The 17,856-nt window shown below is 40.6% G+C and overlaps 1 protein-coding gene across 8 annotated transcripts in view; it reads left to right on the top strand.

Moving 5' to 3' along the window:
- The window catches only part of KALRN (kalirin RhoGEF kinase), a 481,244-nt gene that overhangs the window by 312,598 nt on the left and 150,790 nt on the right, over positions 1 to 17,856 (top strand). For all 8 annotated transcript variants that reach the window (XM_059852696.1, XM_059852697.1, XM_059852698.1 and 5 more), the window contains exons 14-16: positions 3,377 to 3,572; positions 9,142 to 9,308; positions 15,182 to 15,301. In XM_059852696.1, coding sequence (XP_059708679.1) covers positions 3,377 to 3,572; positions 9,142 to 9,308; positions 15,182 to 15,301 — 483 coding nt within the window. The remainder of the gene's footprint in view (positions 1 to 3,376; positions 3,573 to 9,141; positions 9,309 to 15,181; positions 15,302 to 17,856) is intronic.

The raw sequence follows: 17,856 nt of genomic DNA, 5'->3' as shown, positions 1-17,856 counted from the left end.
CCTTTCTCTGATAAGGATATCTCAGATATCTCACTTTGTAGAGTGGGTTCACTGCCAGCATTGCTGCTCCTCCCATTCTCATGGCAGCAGGAGCATCTGTTTCAGGTGAAGAATGACAACATGGGCTTCCTAGGCTCATTGGAATCAACAGCTTTGTCATGGCTTTCTCCCATCAGTACTCCTGGGTTGTTTGATCTTCCTTTAATAATAGAGATCTGTTTCTTGGCCACTGACCTCATATGACCCATAGAAAAGGAGGGTGGCTCCTTCCAAGGAGCTGAAATGTGGCTGACAATGAGTCACATGCAACTTTCCTTGAAACAGTGTGGGAACCAGGGGTTAAGGCTGTTCCTCTGCTAGTGTAGACCTTGCACTCCTGCTCTTGCTGCTCTCAGGACCTTTCTGCTTTGGTAAAATTGCTTTCTCAAGCACAGCAGAACAGAGCAGAACTCCAGTCTTCTATTACAGCAGGGCTTCCCTTCTCTCACTGCATGTGGGGGGTGCTGAGGTCTATTTAGAATCACTAACACTGGTAAATAAAGTGAATAAAATAAGAAGTACTATCAGTTTTTCCCACCAAAACACATGAACAGGATAAATTAATCAGCAATTCTTCTTTGTCAAAAGGGAATAAAACACGTTCATGGCCAAGTGACCCTCATTTACGAGAGAATTCCTGACAGAGGCCCAGTGCAATTGGATCTTGCCACAGCTTAGGGGATAGGACACTTCTGTTTAATGCAGCCCAAGTTTTATCAGAGATATCAAGGCCTGACTCATCTGTGAAAGCATCTGTTTTTTAGACTTCAAAAGTATTTGGCTGTAGTTATTAGAGCTCCCTAATTCCATCTCCCTCAAGAAAAAGAAATCAGTTTCCCTATACCTAAATCAAACCAGTACATTCAGACTCTGGCACTATTTCCAAATGGTTCTGTTTGAAGTACAGAAAATGCTGGGATTTTGAGACATTGTCTGTACAGAGAGAAAAGGAAATGTCCTAATGAGATATGCAAAGCAGCATGGTCTCTGGAACAGGGTGCTAGATTGGGATTCAGAAAACCTGGGTTGTTATCACAGCCCTGCTATTGCTTCTTGCCTTAGTGTGCTTTAGATTCCCTGCTAGCCATCTGTTTGTTACTCAGAGCAATGTACCCAGCCTTCCTGTACCCACTTAGCCTGAGAAATTTGGTGGTGTTCCACCTCTTGCTGTGCCTGATTTCTTCTTCTCTTCCCCTGACCCAGCACAGGGGATGAGTGTCACTCCTTTACCAGCCCTCACTCAAAGGCTACTTCCCTGTGCTGGTGGCTGTGCTCTTGGCCTGGCAGAGCTGGCACTCACTCTGACAGCTTTGTTACTGCTGGACATGTCCTGCTGTCCAGAGCTGCTCAGGTGCAGGCTTAGCCTCTGTTCCTGGCCCTGACAATGTGACATGGAGCACCGTGGGCTGCTGGCCTTGCACCCTGCATTGTTTATCAGCTTGCATCCCCACTGCCTGTACCATCCTTTTCTCCTTAGCTCGATCTGGGGAGTGTGGATAATGGGGCAAAACCCATTTTAGCTCCATTGTCCACAAGCAATAAAAGCAATAGTGGTCAGTGTACCTTCTGCAGCCAAGTGGAGAAGTTACCAATAGAGTTCTGATTCACTTATGTCATGTGCTTTGCCATAGAAAGAGCAGAAAGGAACTGAACATTAACACTGAACATTTGCATTTAACAACTGAACATTTCCATTGAACTTTGTGTTACTGTCATGGCTGTAGGAACCTGTGCTCACTCTGAATGAAATCTGTTGTTTGTAGTTTTAAATGAGGTCAAGATCACCTCAGTTCTAATTACTGTTAGCTGAGCATCTGCCCCTAAATGTAAATGTATCTGGTAAAATTCTTTTCCACCATCAACTTTGGACATTTTCCCCTAACTGTTAAATCTGCCAATAAGTCTCCTCAGTCCATGGACTCCTGCTGGGATATGTGAATGAATCAGAGGCTGCTGGAACCAGGAATGGGGGCAAAGACAGTGGAGAGATAGCTATTATTTAAAGGTAATTGAGTGGAATGGGCAAAGGAACAAGTTGAAGAAAAATAGAAACCCCTCAGGATATCCACGCTCTGCCTTCTCTTCTGCAGATGCGTCCCAGGTTCTTCACTGAGTAAGTCTGCTTTTCTGCTTCTCTCAAAAAAGAGCCTAAAACATGCACTTTTTCCTTCTAGTGCAAAACTCTGTGCTTTTGTCCATTCTACTGTGAGAAGGGCTGAGAACTGGTCCATTTGGGTCCTCTTCCTAAGTCTGTGCTGCATATAATGTATGTTTTCTGGAAAGGAAAGCTGAATGGAAAATTCTGAATCTTGGTTCCCTAGGAGGTTAAACATCTCACTGCACAGAGGTCCTGAAGAGCATTTTTAGTGAGAAGCAGAGAACTTTTCACTGCATCATAGTATGTACAAGTGGGAATGTAGATATCTACTTTTAGCTCTCCTGAATTTAGCTATGAGGAATTGACCTATTAATCAGAATTAAGGCATTTATTTAATAATTTTCAATCCTTCTAAGACTTGTATTCTGCGCTGTACAACTTAATTCCCATTTCCCTTGTCGTCCCCCCCCCCTTCATTGTCACTAGCACAATTCCCTCTTTTTTGCCTGCAGCAGCAGAACCTAGGTTGAGGTGAGACTGGGCTGCTTAGCTGGAGACTAGATCTTGCTTTAATTGCACAGGCAAAACTGGAGGACTGTGATACCAGCTGGCTTCTGTGGAGAAAGATGTAAAATGCAGAAGATTAAATAAATGGACTGCCAAAATTATCAGCCTGTGTGTCTCAATTAGGAAGCAGAGAAAGCAAAGAAGATTTTGCATGTTCCCAGGAGTTACTGGCAGGTCTTTGGTTACAGCCGGGTTTTATTTGTGACTCTGCAGATGATTAACCTAAACCTTGAGTGTGATGTTTCTGTGTTGTGCATTACATCTGTGATATGTAACATATAATGTGTTGCAAAATGAATGTTTTAGAAATGTTCAGGCCATTTTGGGATTGTGTGGTTGCAGCGTGTTTTGTAATTCTGGAAGCATTATTTTTTAATTTAATTTGAATATATTCAGAAACATTTGTTCTACCATCAAGGAGAATATAGTGTGTATTCTCTTCCAGTGTCATTTGGAATATGTAAAGGAAAAGGAAGGTGACAGTATTTGTTGGACTGATAATCTTTTCATGGATCCTCACCTAAGAAAAATGTGAAGTACCACCATTAAGTGGACAGGATCTAGAGTTTGAAGGTTTCTGGATCAGAATCAAAATGCAAAGTATTTTCTGATCCAAACATTGTTTGAGAGTAAGATATTTCATTGATCCTGTGTCTGTCTTTGTCCATGAAGGTTACAGCAGAGCTAGATGCTTGGAATGAAGATCTGCTGAGACAAATGAATGATTTCAACACTGAGGATCTGACTCTGGCTGAGCAGCGATTGCAGCGTCACACTGAGCGGAAACTGGCCATGAACAACATGACCTTTGAAGTCATCCAGCAAGGGCAAGACTTGCACCAATACATCATGGAGGTCCAGGCTTCAGGTGAGAAGAACAATTTGATCTCTATTTTACATGAAAAAAAACCCAAAACAAAAACAAGAAAAAGCCCAAACCCCCAAAATGTATAGCAAGCCAAAATACCACATTACATATCAAATAAGCTTTTAACATAAGTGTAGGCAATACCTGTCTCTTCACTCCCAAAACTGTTCCACAAGTTTTGAGAATTCTGATTCAGGATTTTATGTAAAAACCTGCTGTTTCTTTAAGACTGAAACTCATTGAGGAAATGAAGCCGAATTTCAAGTTTCATTCAGAAAGTTTCACAGCTGCAGGATGGAGTGTGTGATTGACTCCAAATTGGATGGAGAGGGGAGGGCATGACAAGCTCCTTGTCCTTGCTCCAGCTCAGAAACAAGCACTGAAGTCAAGAGCTACAGATCCTTGAGCTGGGCAATCAAACCTCGGGTCTAGATGCATTCTAGTGGTTCCAGATTCCTAAGCTTGTCAATCTTACTGCAGACTGACTCTAGTGAGAGTCAAACTGACCAGATGGGCTGGCTTCATTCTCTGCAGACTCAAGTACCTTTTCCCTGTTCCCCATTTCAGGGTGCAGACATGCCCAAGGGAGTAAGGGGAGAAAGAATCTAGTTATCTTAGAGTCCTCTGGGAAAGAATCCAAATACGAGAGCCTTCAAACCAGTAATGAAATGGAACTCTTGTTTCCAGCCAGTTCTACTTGGAATTGTTTTGTGAAAAAAGGGAATATGATAAACCATACTGGAATTCTCCTTTTCAGAGTGCACTTAAGGGTAGCAACTTAGGTGTAAAAAAGCCCTTTGAGATGTGCTCTTTAATTAAAGTCTTGATTCATTTTGGTAGGGATGCTGTCTGATTTTACTCTGCTTCTCAGCATAAGAGAATTTCTAATGCATCCTAGGAGTCAAAATTTTTGTTTCCTTGGATTTTGCATCTGGAAAAGGAATAACATAATTCAGATTAATCACTGCATAAAGCCCAGAAGTGAATGCTACTTGTGTAGTGCTTTAACCTTCTAAAACGTTTGGAAAAATTGCAAAGCAAGAGCAGTTCCTCTTCTTTCCCTCGTTTGAAATAGAAAGGATTTTATGGTATTATTCTTTGGCAAACATTTTACCTCTAGGCACCTACCTTCAGAACAATCTGGCAGTATCCAGCCTGATTTGGCAGGCTGCACTCAACAGAGGCTTGAGGACTGCTTCAAGAGGATGTTGTGAACTAGATAATCTGGTGCATTCTGTGAGCCTCCCTGAGATCTGCCCACACGATGCCTGGCCCTGTGCTTCAGCCTCCCTGCTTTCTGAGTTAGGAAACTCCTCCTAAGACATTGGTTAAGATGTTTGTGCTTTGTCTGTTTGTTTTTTCATCCTGAAGGAATCCACGGGAGGTAAAGAATATGATCCAGAACAGAGCACAGTTAGGAGCCTCAGTGACTGAGTTTTAGAAAATAAAAAATAAATTCTGTGTTTGTCAAGAAGTTACAAACAACTTCTTTTGGATTGCTGACAAAAGGTTAGCAACTCAATGAATTGACTTGTAAAATGTTTTTGTAAGATTCTCTGAGGCCACTTTCTATGAAGCATATCTAATAAAAATCCACTGCTCTCAAAAGCAGGGAAGCAGAAGTCTTGTGGGGATGTAGAGTAACTATAGTAAATCAAAGGTAATGGCCATGTCTAGTATGCATGGAATGCTAAATCCTGGGAGAATGGAAAAATAAGGGAGAAAGGTAGTACTTGGAAGCCTACTGCTTCTTACTTCAGTAAAGAACAGTTCTACTTCATAAAATGTGATTGAATTTTACTCCCTTTTCTGGAATCCTTTATCATTACCATTCAGGGTATAGGGTAGGGAGGATTGTTTTTTAACTGCCAGAGCTGAAAACTTGCAGAAGTTCTGGGAAATCAGCTGCTATTGCTGCTTTCTATTGTACACTGTCACCACTGCTACAATCAAAACTCAGCTGTAGCCACAGAAGATAGAACCAGAAAAAGTGTGATTTTCCAGAGTCATTCTACCTAACCAGCCACACTTAATTACCAAGTTCCTTCCCTTCCCTGTAAGTCTCTTTGAGCTTTATTCTTTTCAACATGCCACTCAGGAGACTGACTTGATTTTGATCACTCTCTCATTTGTCTTGGAGGTCTTTAAGCCATCAAGTCTGTCAGATAAAATTACATCCACATACTGCCATTTATGATGTCTTTTTCACTTGGAAGTCTTGAGGAAGTAGAAAAAGAAGGTTTTAGATATTCAGCCATGATTTTTGGAGCACTGACCCTTAGCAGGCTGTGGAGTGTCTGGCAATCCCTGTGAACATTCTTATGTTGGTACAATAAATCCAGTGGTTCTGTGATGCACCAGGTCAGACTCTGTGGATATTGAGGCCATCAGCACAATCAGGCTTCTCTGCAAGCCCAGTATTTCCAAAGTTCCATCCAGCTCAGGGTTATGTTCCTGTGATTCCTTCCAATGCTCCAGCGTGTGGGAGTGAGCCTGGATTAGACTGTTTTCTCCATCAGATTAATTATTTTTAAAAGAAATATTTAGTTTTCTTAGGGAGTAGGTAAGATCAGGAAGTCAGGTTGCATTTCCTGAAATTTTGCAGTATTTGCAAATCGTTGCTAAAATCTGAGTCAATCAGGAAACATATTTGTATCTAGAGAATATTATAGTAATATTTGCAACAAGACTGAAGTTTCTAATGAGCCAGCCCTTTTTTTTTTTCAAGGAACCTATCTGCTATTTTCCTGTTTGATTTTACCTCTACTGCTGATAGCAAAGCTAAATATGTAGGTAAATACTCTCAGAAATGGTTATTGATTTTTCTGGATGCCTAACTCAATACATTGAAGGAGCCTGGTGTTTCCAAAAGTGATAACTTGGACACTTCTGAGAAATCCATTTCCCACAGAAAGTTTAGGATAATTCTTCAGGAGTAATTCAGCACCTGGGCCCAAGCTGTGATGATGACATGCTCAGGTAATTTATTAGCATATGCACCTTAGTTAGTCTGATTCTAGGCATTAGAAGCAGTTACACTCTAATAGCTGGTTAATTGATTGTGCAAATTTATTTGATTAATAAAGTCCATTTGCACTGTCAATATCATTGTGATAATGAGCCCCCAGTTGGGGGTCTCTAATGGTTTACAGAGCTCCTTTTAATATCTTAGACAAATTGCTTCTAAGTCAAACCTGAAATACACTGTAGAGCTGAAGCTGGGGATATTTATTCAGTACCTGCCTCATATGTGTGAGATTCAAAGTCCTTTTGCTTCCTGGTCATCAGGCTAATATTGTTCACCTCTTTTCCAAGTGTTGCATTGCTTAAAAGGAAGCAGAAATCTATTTCATTTGCTTTGTGATGTCCTTTATAGTTAATTATAACTGTAGTTTATATTGCAAAGAAGAGAATATAAACTCTGCTATCACAGGCTCTTAATATTTCAGCATAAAGCAGATTTGAAGCAGTTTCAGAACAGTTTTGTACAGGTTAAAAAGCACTACCCCTTCCCTAGGCTGAGTTGTATCTCACACTGCAAGCAGTTCAGGTGTCACTAATGTATGTTTTGTAGAATGCCAGTTTGTGTGGCTCAGTACTCTTTCCTGTAAGATTTTAAAAATATATTTTCAATTCAATATCACTCACTTGACATCTGCTGCAGTGTTTGAGGCAGTAGATGAAAATGGCAACCAAGTTCATTTTATCAGAAAGTCAGCTGTGCTTTTCTAGCTGTCAAAACACAATGTAAAGATAATATGTATGAAATTATTCAGGAAACAAGGCTTTCTATTTTGCCAGCCAATACCTGAGAAGAAAAAGCGCTCTCACCGCATGTGCTGGCACCGCAGAATAAATCTGCGTGACATGTGACAAGCAGGAAAGGGCAGATCATTCATCATGGGGAGCACACACTGCCCTTGGATGGCATCCCAGGCAGTTCCCTGGTTGCTGCTGATGAGTTAGCACGATCAGAGCTGCACCAGCTGAGTGTGCGGGAGGGAAAGCTGTGCATTTAATATCCAAGAGGTGTGGTGAAGTCAAGCATACAAAAAGCCATCATGTCCTCGGGATACTGAACCATATGCAGGCTAATTGCAGCAACAATGCCTGGTGTCTGGCAGTTGAAAAGAACTTCACTCCCAAGAATAGAAACATATATTAAATTTCCAGTTTTAAATGGGAAGCCAGGGGCCATTCCACTTTATTTGGTAATGAAGGAACTGTTTTGTTTTGGCTGGGAAAGGGAATAAGCCAATCATTTGCATTCCCATGTGCTTTTTCTGATAAAACCAGAAACCAGGAAAAGGGATAGGGTTAGTAATAAGGTCGTATTTATTTTGTGTGCTGTACTGTGTAGATACCGCTGAATGAAAGTCATGAGTCTCTGAGGAGGATAAAGAGGGAGGTAAAGACAACTTTCTAAATGGTTTTCAAAATATGTCCAAGACTTTTTTCAGCAACTTCTAATTAACACATTTCTTTATTAATGCTGTATTATTTTGTTAAATCAAATAGCTTTGGTGGAAAGTGCAGTGTTTTCTCAGCATTATTGCAATCATATTATTCCTATGTTAGGATCCTTATCCTTCCTGCTTTGAGGCCAATGGCAAAATTCCAGTAGACCTTCATAAGGGAAGGGTCTTTATTAGTTTGCAATCCCAGGGACTGCAGTAACATGGGATGACATCATATTTCCTCCAGGCCAAACCCTCCAGTTGCACTGGTGGGCAAACCCAGCATCGCAATCTCATCAGTGGCACCCAGAAGGAAGGTGTGAAGCTCTGCATTATATTTCATGTAAACACTGCACACAAGGCTCACAGTGTCAGAAAAACATTCGGGAGGTAGGAAGGGCCTCAGGAAGTCTCTGTTTCAATCTCCAGATCGAGTCAGGGCCATGAAATCAGACCAGGCTTTTGAGGGGTTAGCAAGTTCATGTAGGATGCAAGGGAGGGGGATGTGCTACTAAGACACTCTTTCTGTCTGCTGTGTGAGGATTGGACAAAAGTCAGTCTGTGGAATAATTCTGAATGAACTAAAGTCTGATTTAAACTAAATCATTGTTGATGTTCCTCCACAAGCATCCAGATAGAAAAAGGTTTTCTCTGTGGAGCTCCCTGCACTACTGTAGATCTATTAGACTTTTCTATTTTCTTCCTTCTCTCTTTTTTCTTCTAGTTTTTTCTTTTTTTTTTTTAACATGCATTTCTAAAGCATAAGTTATTTAATTACCCTAAAAAACGGAGGATTTTTCTGTCTTTTTTAAAATTTGATGTTCATGCAAGTTTTTGAGCAAGACTGTGCTTAAGTCAGTCCGACTGGCCAGATGCTGATGAGTCAGATGAGCAATGACCACCAGAGAAACACCACTTTGTAGAAAAATGTAGTGATGAAGATTAGGGAGCTGTGAAAGCCAAATATTACACTTGAGAAAGTTAAGTGAGAAAGAATTACTCAGACAGTTGCAAATCAATGTGTTAAATGGCAAAGAATTTTAAAGCTTCCAGTTAGGCAAAATTGAAATTTCGAGTAAGTGCAACAATCTCTCTCTCTCTGCATGTTACAGGCATTGAGCTGATCTGTGAAAAAGACATTGATCTTGCAACCCAGGTTCAAGAACTGCTGGAATTCCTTCACGAGAAACAGCATGAGCTGGAGATGAATGCTGACCAAACTCACAAGAGGTTAGAGCAGTGCCTACAGCTCAGGCACCTCCAGGCTGAGGTCAAGCAGGTGAGAGGTTTTAACCACACATGAGGGTCTTGAGGGGGTTTTCAGCCATTACAAGCTAAGCCAGTGTCTGCCAAGGGACAAACCTTTAGGTGGGCAGTCTAAATCCCCCTTTCCTCAGGAGCAGTTGATTTGCTGGCAGGGTACAGAATGGCCCTTTGCCAATAAGAAGGGGCTCTGCTCTCCCAGGTGTGCCTGGTTTTGGCTTCATGAGTAGTTATGGGAATTCTGTGCAGAACTGACCACGTCGCTTCTCAACTGGAGAAACGGCCTCAGACTCCAAGTGTTCTGGGAGTCACAAATCAAATCTATTTGATTTGTGACCTAGATTTAAGCTGAGGTGGAAAACAGGCCCAAAGCAAAGAAAACTGAGCTGGGAGGCCTAAGTATGACATTATGGCAGTTTCACCTTTTCATTTCTTGCTATACATCTGTTGTCTTGCAGGAATCTTTAACGTCTTCTAGTGATTTAAAAAATTCTGTCAGTGGCCTCTAGATCCCAGGACTTGTTCAGACCTCTTAGTATTATTACACTGTTTTCTTTCAGATTTCATCCTAGCATAGGCAGTCATGTTCTGCCTCCCTTGGTTTTCCCTAATATTTAATTTGTACGCCTTGTGTTTCTTTGTTTTCCTTTGCTGCACAGGATAACATTACACTTCCTGCTTCCTAGCCCATAGGAGGCTTCACACTCTAGTGTATGTCTGTCTTTTTATTGAATGTTCTTGATTTCATCAGGAAAATCAGGAATGTTTTTCCAGCCATCTGGAATATTCAGTTTTCAGTTTTACTGTACAAATAGGTGGGTTGGGGGGTGGTGTTGGGACAAGTGTCCAAATACTACAAGGTGTTCATGAGAGATATCTGCTCATTTGTTTGCTTAAACACATACACACACTCTCTGAATTCTCAGTACATATGATCATAAATATTCACTTCTGAAAACAGAATAACTGAGTGATGCTTTATCTGAATTGCTTTATCATTGCCAGCAAAAAAAAATCCTTTACTCTCAGTAAACTGGCAGCACTAACAGCAGTGTATACATTTTCTTTCAAAGTCCACTTTGATGTGAATATTTTTCAACTCTACCTAAAAGTAGCATAGAACTCTCCTAATTTTTATTTTTAAAATATGGTCATTTTGCATTTTTTATTATTGAAGACCAGCTCCTCATGAAATTCTGGAGCTCTGTAGACTGCTTGGCTGTACTCTGGAAAAAAAAAGAAAACAAACTAAGCAAAACCCAGAAACACTTTGTGATATTTATAACAACCATCTTAACATGATTATGAACCTTATACTTTGTTTTTTTAATAGGTTCCTGAAGTTTCTTAGCTTAGCTAAGCCTGGAGGTGTATGTGATAGATATGTGGTAAAGCAGGGCCATTTTAACTAAGGACAGAAAGCAGAGAGGAGTTACATGTGTAGCAGAAAGGCTAAAGGTGCAGGTTGCCCACTTGTCTGGGAAGAAGTGCAGTCAGCCCTGTGGCTGCTCCTGCAGCCATTCAGTGGCAGTGCAGCACTTTCTGCAGTTACCTGATGTTATTTGCCTTATTATCAAATATCTGCTGGTCCTTAACTATTTTACAACTGAAATCTACCCAAAGGAAGTGGTTATAGGCCAGAGCTAATACTGTGAGAGAACAGCTGCCTTCAATTAGTATTTCCTTAACAGAGCTGGGACCATCAGAGCCTTTGTTATTGTGTGACCTCCCAGCAAACCAGTAGTGAAAAAACATTTTATTTGTTCAGCTGAATACTAAGAGCCCCTTTGCTTGTTAACCTATAAATTACCAGAGCTACAATCTCCCTTAGAAAGAGGCAAGGTAAAATATTTCTGTCTTATCTATTAGGTTTCCTGTAGATGAGTCATATTCCCAATCATTTAGTGAAATTGGGAAATGTATTGATTTTGGCTTGTAGTTCATCTCCAGTCTGGTCCAGGTTTCCTTCACTTTCAGTTTAGTGCTTCTGAGATGATGGATGATCTCATTACCAAACTGCTCTTTCTCTTGTGAATGAGTTGAGATGTGGTTGTTGCAAGACACCTCCTGTAGCTGTGTTAAGTTCTGCTGACAGAGTAAAATTGGTCAAAGCTGCTACATGTACATGTGTTTGCATTTTGATATAATGGCTCATGGAAATAAAAAGTCTTTAAACTGTCTCTATCTATTTAAGTTTCATTTACCAGAGATTTCTGCTTTATATCATATGCACCAAGGGTTTGAATGCCAAGACAATGAATTGAAGTTTGGGGCCATTAAAGTGGAACAATTCCAAATGAGATGTTTTGTGAACTGCTTTAGAGTGGAACTAGTAAAGATCAGTAATTCACGAGGTCTTTGTTATTAATAAAAATTCTGCCCAAGCCTGATTTTCCCTCATTTGGATCCTACTCATTTCTGACAGAAATGATAGAGCTTGGACTGCTAACATAAAAGTAATAGCAGAATAGATCTGTGGAGATCAGTTTAAAAAAACAATCTCTAATTCTGTGCCTGCAGCTGTTTGGCTCCCCTATTCCCTTAATTTATCTTTGTATGGTTTAGACTTTTTTTAAAAATAAGTTTTGAACTTGACCTAATTTACTCCAAGATATCCTCAAGGTGTCCCACTGCACTTGCTTTGCTGGTTGTTTTGAAGTATATTTAATCCTTTTGATGTGCTTGTTATCCATCTAATTTTGCTGTTTGGCATTAGATTTGCTTCAAAATATATATATATATATATGCCCAAAAGATGATGGGAAGTAGTCATTTGAGAGACACTGAATATATTTGTTTTTTCCTAATCTAATGTCAAATAGCTCCTGGAAAACAGATGAAGTTTTAAACATGGTTAAAATTACCAGAAGCTGTCCTTGATGGTTGGGTCTGTTAGTAAAAGTTTCTGAAGGAAGCTGCAAAGGGTCTGGAGGTGATTGTTTTCTCCTCTAAACTTAAAAATCTTTTCTTATCTGACTGAACAAGTATCCATAGCAAGGCCCTAAGTCTTTTTTAGAAACATGAAGAAACAGCTTTAGAAACATTCTGACTAAACTGAGCAGTAGACAAAAGCACTGCGTGGCACAGAGCTCTCATTTCTTAAGGATGGCTGCACAAAGGGTGCCTCAATCTTTATTTTTCCTGTAGAGTCTGACTCCTTGCTCAGTGAAGATGGCAGAGTTCCAGGGAAGAAATTAGGGGTTTTAGAAGAATTTGGTACTATTATTTAATTACAGAGAATCCCTGTACAGGAGCATAGCCTCTCTAAAGCAAATTGGAGTCAAAGGTGGGAGTTGTTTCAGAGTTCTGGTGGTTGCCCTGTTAAACAACCCATGCCTTGAAGTAAAACTGTTCTCCAGTGACAAGTGGCTTTTATATAAGATCCCATAAAATTGTTTCTGCTTCTCTGTTATAAAAAAATTCTTAGGATGTATAAGAAAGTCTTTGAAGATTTATTTCACTCCAGAATTATTTAGGCATTGCTTCTACAAAGCTGATAAAATCTGTAATTTGTAGAAAATATCTTTTTAAAGATGTCTTTTAGGGTTGGCCTGTCTGCAAGTTGCAAAATAATGGTGGAACTATTAGTGCAGGAAATAATCATAGAAGTGCTTTGTTCCTGTATTAGGAACTTTTCTATATATTTTAATGAAAAGGTATTGAGCACTGTATGAGTGGAAGTCACTTTGTGAGCAGGTCTTGTAAACCAGACACAAATGTATAAATGCCCCCTTCCAGCCAGTTCTAAACCAGGGACACAAGGAATGTCTCTGCAGGGGTTTTGAATTTTGACTTCAGAAGCTTTGGTTGTGCAACTGAATTTTTTTTTTCTTTACTGTATGTAAACACAAGTAAGAGAGAAACATTACTATGAAAATAGCTGATGCAAATCCCAGATGGGCCTCCAACACTGAAGTGCCAGACTTGTCAAAGTGGACAGGAGTCACTGTGCAAATGCTTCCAAGCAAAATTTGCTAGTGCTTGGGTGCTCCTTGGGCCTGGAAAAGGGGATGTAGGAACCAGAATGGGTGTCCAGCCCCACACTCTGGGGGAATGAGAGCTGCTCAGGGGTGGCAGCAGCCTTGGTCAGGAGTGGTGCTGGCAGCATTGCTGGCACATGGAGTCCACCAGTCCACCTGAACTGCTTTCCCCTGGATAATTTGAGCCTGCAAGACTCTTGAACAGAGGGATGAATATGTATTGTTAACACAAGAGGAAACCTGGCAGACTGGTTGTGTGGTCCTGCTTCATAATCAGATTGCTTTGTTGTAAGGCTGAGTTTATATATATTTTCTCTATTTAGAGGCTCAAATATTCATGTGAAATCTGTGTCAAACTGTCTGTGGCAGTTTTTGAAAACCTCAGCTGAAATGAAAGATGTTCCACAGAGGAAAAAACATGCTGCATTTTTAGCATACACACTCAATATTTTCTACATTCCAAATAGTCCAGTGCTGGGTGCATTGCAGTATGTAAAACATGAAAGCATGTCTTGCCTCATGTCCTCAATTCAGGCCTTTCCCAGGTACAGTGATCCTTTGGTTAACTTCTGAGTTTGGTACCATGGAGTTGGTAATAATGCAGGGTTCAAGTCTGATGGGTTGTAAAAAATGCCAGACAATACAATTTCCACATCTTAACTCAGCTGCTTTTCCTTTAAATGTGTGATGCATTTACCACAGGAACAATTACACCTGCTGATGAAAGAGAAACAAATGAAATTAAATCTTCCACACTGTTGTACTGAGCAGAATGTAATTTTCTACAAATTAGGGTCAGCTACATGTATAGATGTCTCCCTTTTTTCTCTTAGGGAAAACTAATTTTTTACCCTACAGGGAACTGAATGGGACTAACTAGGGTGATGCTTGATGTAGGGATGAAAAACAAAGCAATAAAAAAATCCCTGTTTCTCCCAGGCAATTAATGGATCCCTTGTAGAAAATGATAGTACAGAAGGGAAATTGCTATGTAGACTATTGCAGCAAAGTCAATTTTGGAAATCATGAGCCAAATTCAGGGTAGTGATTGAGCAGTCAGGATTTCCTGGGGATCTGTGAATTGGACTCAGCAACTTTCTGGCTTTACTGGACTAATATGACACCTTCACAGGTAGAAAAAAAGGCTTTGAGACAGCACAGGAAAGAACTTGCATGTGTGTTCTGGGTGCTAATTTCCTAAACACGTGTCCTAAAATAGCAGAAAATGTTGCTGCTTAAATGAGTGAGTACAAGCTTGATGGATTAATTATGTACATTTAGGATGTGATTCTGCAGTCATTACAGCATGGATTGCATGTCTACAAATAATTTTAACATGTCTGAAGTAAAGCCTCTTGATTAAACACAAAATGCAAGATTTGACATTTTTTCCTAGCTGTGTGCAGGTGGAAACTCTTACTGCATCTTAACTCCATGCCAAATGAATCCAACTGTGTCCTCTCCCTCCTCCCCCCTAAGCTCAGACTTTTGTGTGAAAGACACACAGGCAAGTGAAACAGAAAGGTGTTGCAACATCTATGATTCCTGTCAGAAATTTGAAAATATGTTTAAATTCAAATCTCCCTCATTATGCTTTGTGTTTTTGCCTTGGGGTGTTTGCATAAGGGCACATTCATGTTTGTGATCAAACCTTGAAAATGAGTGTTCTTTGCTATCCAAATATCCATGTAAAGGGAGTTGAATTCTTCAAGCAATAACTTTTTCAATAAGATCTTTGCCTCTCAAAACTGTGTGCCATTAAGACCTTATGCCAGGATTTCTTTCTGTTCACAGAAAAGCTTTCTTTCTGCTCACACTTGTTCAGGCAGGCTGAAGCATTTTCTGACAGGTGACTGCATAAACCCTGGCACTGCAGGCACCTTTTGGTGAGCACATCCTTTGTTTGCAGGTGCTTGGCTGGATCAGGAACGGAGAGTCGATGCTCAACGCCAGCCTGGTCAATGCCAGCTCCCTCTCAGAGGCTGAGCAGCTCCAGCGGGAGCACGAGCAGTTTCAGCTGGCAATAGAGGTAACAACTTCTCTTTGTTTCTCCCTCCCAGGTGAACAGCACACAAAAGGTTATCTCATGGGCATCAATCATTGCTTTCTTGAAGGAAGGGGAGGAGTAGAGGCTTTAGAGAATCAACTTATCATTAATCTCGTAATGTAGCCAGCAGCTAATAGTGAAACAAATTATTTATCACCTGCAGCTAATTCTTCTGCTGCCAGATATCAGCTTTGCCATTCATGAAAATGACACTCAGGCATCTCCTGATAATTTCCTTGATAAAAAAATTAAGATTAAAATTCATAAAGTGATCTGAAATGGGAAAAGTTTGTCAAGTCAGTTTCTTTCCACATCCACAGTCTGGAGGTCATTCCATTCATTTGTGAATATTTTTTTACCGGATAATGGTCTCACGCTAAATAATCTTTCATTCAGCTTTCCTTTCATGAACCCCAGAAAAGAAACTCATTCCAACTCTCATCCTCAAACAATTTTGATAAAGAAGCAAGAGGGGCAATTTTTAAGAATTGACTCCTAAACTGCTTTTTCCCCTTCTTGCTGTGGAGTAACAACATATCTTTGACCTGGCCCTTGGGAACTGACTGTGAGCCAGCCCATTTGCCTCACTCATGGGGCCAGGAGGAAGAGCCCCTGCTCTGAGCAACTTTTCTTTGAATGAGAAGGTAGTGAAGGGCTAAGATCTGCCCTGAGCAGGGCAGTAAAAGATTGGGCTCAGTGCTTCATATTAGGCTCAGTGCTTCATATATCTCTATTATTGTGAGCAAACTCTCACAGGTTGTGCTCATGTCAGTTGCTAGAAAGAGGTTGCTTTCTAGCATTATTTTTTCCTGTTCCAGCTTAAAAGGTGTGTGTGCTTCCCAGATTATATTCATTGTTAGGTTTTTACAGAGAAAATAACAGCTGAAAAATACCCTTATACTTGAAAACTAAACCAAACTTTGAATTCTGCAAGTATGGAGATTTGAAGAGATGCTTGACTGGGGATGGGAGGTGGGGGGAAGAGGAAGGGATGTCTCCTGGTAAACTAGAAGTTAGTCAATATACATTACAGTGATGGTAATAATTCTAGAGTTTAAATCTCAGCTAATGACTTATTTTGATCCAGCTCTGCTCAGAGTAATGAAGGAGCAGCTGTTGCAGCTCCTAAAGGAAAAGGAAGAAGTTTTTTATCAATTCTGTATGAGCTGGCTGGTACCAAGCTGTGCTGACCACATCTTGGCTGCCGCAGCCACCACCAGACAGCAGTGGGGAACAAGACACCCACTGGCTGAGTTATCACAGCTTCTGACACTGGGGAAGTGCTTGCATTTGGTGGTGAATGCAAATTGCAGAGGGAGAAGAGGGTTACACCATACTAAGGGGAAAATAAGTTTTCAAAAAGAAAAAACAGATTAAATATTTAAAGTATTTCAAGCTCAGTATGGGGAAGAGATCAGCAAAGCACACAAGGCAGACTGTTCTCTAAAAGCATTCTAGATGTGGAATTGATTTTCAGTTGAAATCATTCAAAGTCTATTTCAAACAAGTATTACAATTCTAACATCAGTAAAACAGCTGGATATTAAATTTAACCAGTTGTTCTTAAACATCTTCCTAAGTTTCTGCCAAGCATTAATCCTTTTTTTCCTCCTAATAGCTTTCTCTACATTACATTATTCATCAGTGTATTGCCAGATGATTTGAAGCTTTTTTCCAGGTTCATGGCTTAGATCATAAAACTATCACATGAGAATTTGTCAGCAGCAGTTACAAATGGGACATAGCACAGAGGAGTCTGAGAGATTTTAGGGCTTCTGTTCAGAAGATTAAAATCAAATACCTGACTTAACCATGTCTGAGCAGTTACTCAGGAGGCTGGGAAGGGACGGGGGCTGTTTTAGCAGCCCAAAAAGGAAGACATAGCCACCACTTGGTAACTGAGAGGAGCTGGTGTAGGCTGAGGAATGGGGCAGATGACTCAGTCCTGCCTGTAAAGTGGCTACTGAGTAAACTGGGATGGTGGAGAGAATGGTTTGACTCTCCCCAGCTCTGACCTTAAAGGTAGGAGCAGAAGTCTAATCTCCAGTATGAGTGAACTGACTTTCAGAAATGCATCTTGTAGGGGCTGCTACTTGTTATAAAGTTCATGCCCTTTAGTAAGACATCCTATTTTCTGGGATTGATGTTTTGAACAACTGCACAAGTAAAGCTGCTGATGCCAGGTAAACTGCCTGGCAAGAGCTGAGTTGGGGTGATTAGGCCCATAGTTTGCCAGCTGTTTAGGGTTGGCTTTTGGGCTGCAGATTGTGTGGGATGCAGTCAGCACTGAGGCTGGGTGAGAGCTCAGTGAGAGCTGCCTGCACCAGGCAGTCAGAATGGACCCCTGGGAGCCCCACCCCATGTTACTGCTCAAGGGGGAGTAGCTGACCAGTGGAGCCAACCCATCTTAGCAGTGCTTACATGTTCCAAGCTTTATTAACATGTTGCAAGTGTGTGTGAATAACTGAAACTAAAATGCTTTGCAGAAAGTGACTGTTAACTGAAGATAACTCTGAAAATATTTCACTCTCTCACAT

Source organism: Haemorhous mexicanus, chromosome 8 (genome assembly GCF_027477595.1).
Source record: "Haemorhous mexicanus isolate bHaeMex1 chromosome 8, bHaeMex1.pri, whole genome shotgun sequence".
NCBI classification, from domain to species: Eukaryota; Metazoa; Chordata; class Aves; order Passeriformes; family Fringillidae; genus Haemorhous; species Haemorhous mexicanus.
This window is presented reverse-complemented; position numbering and strand designations above follow the sequence as displayed.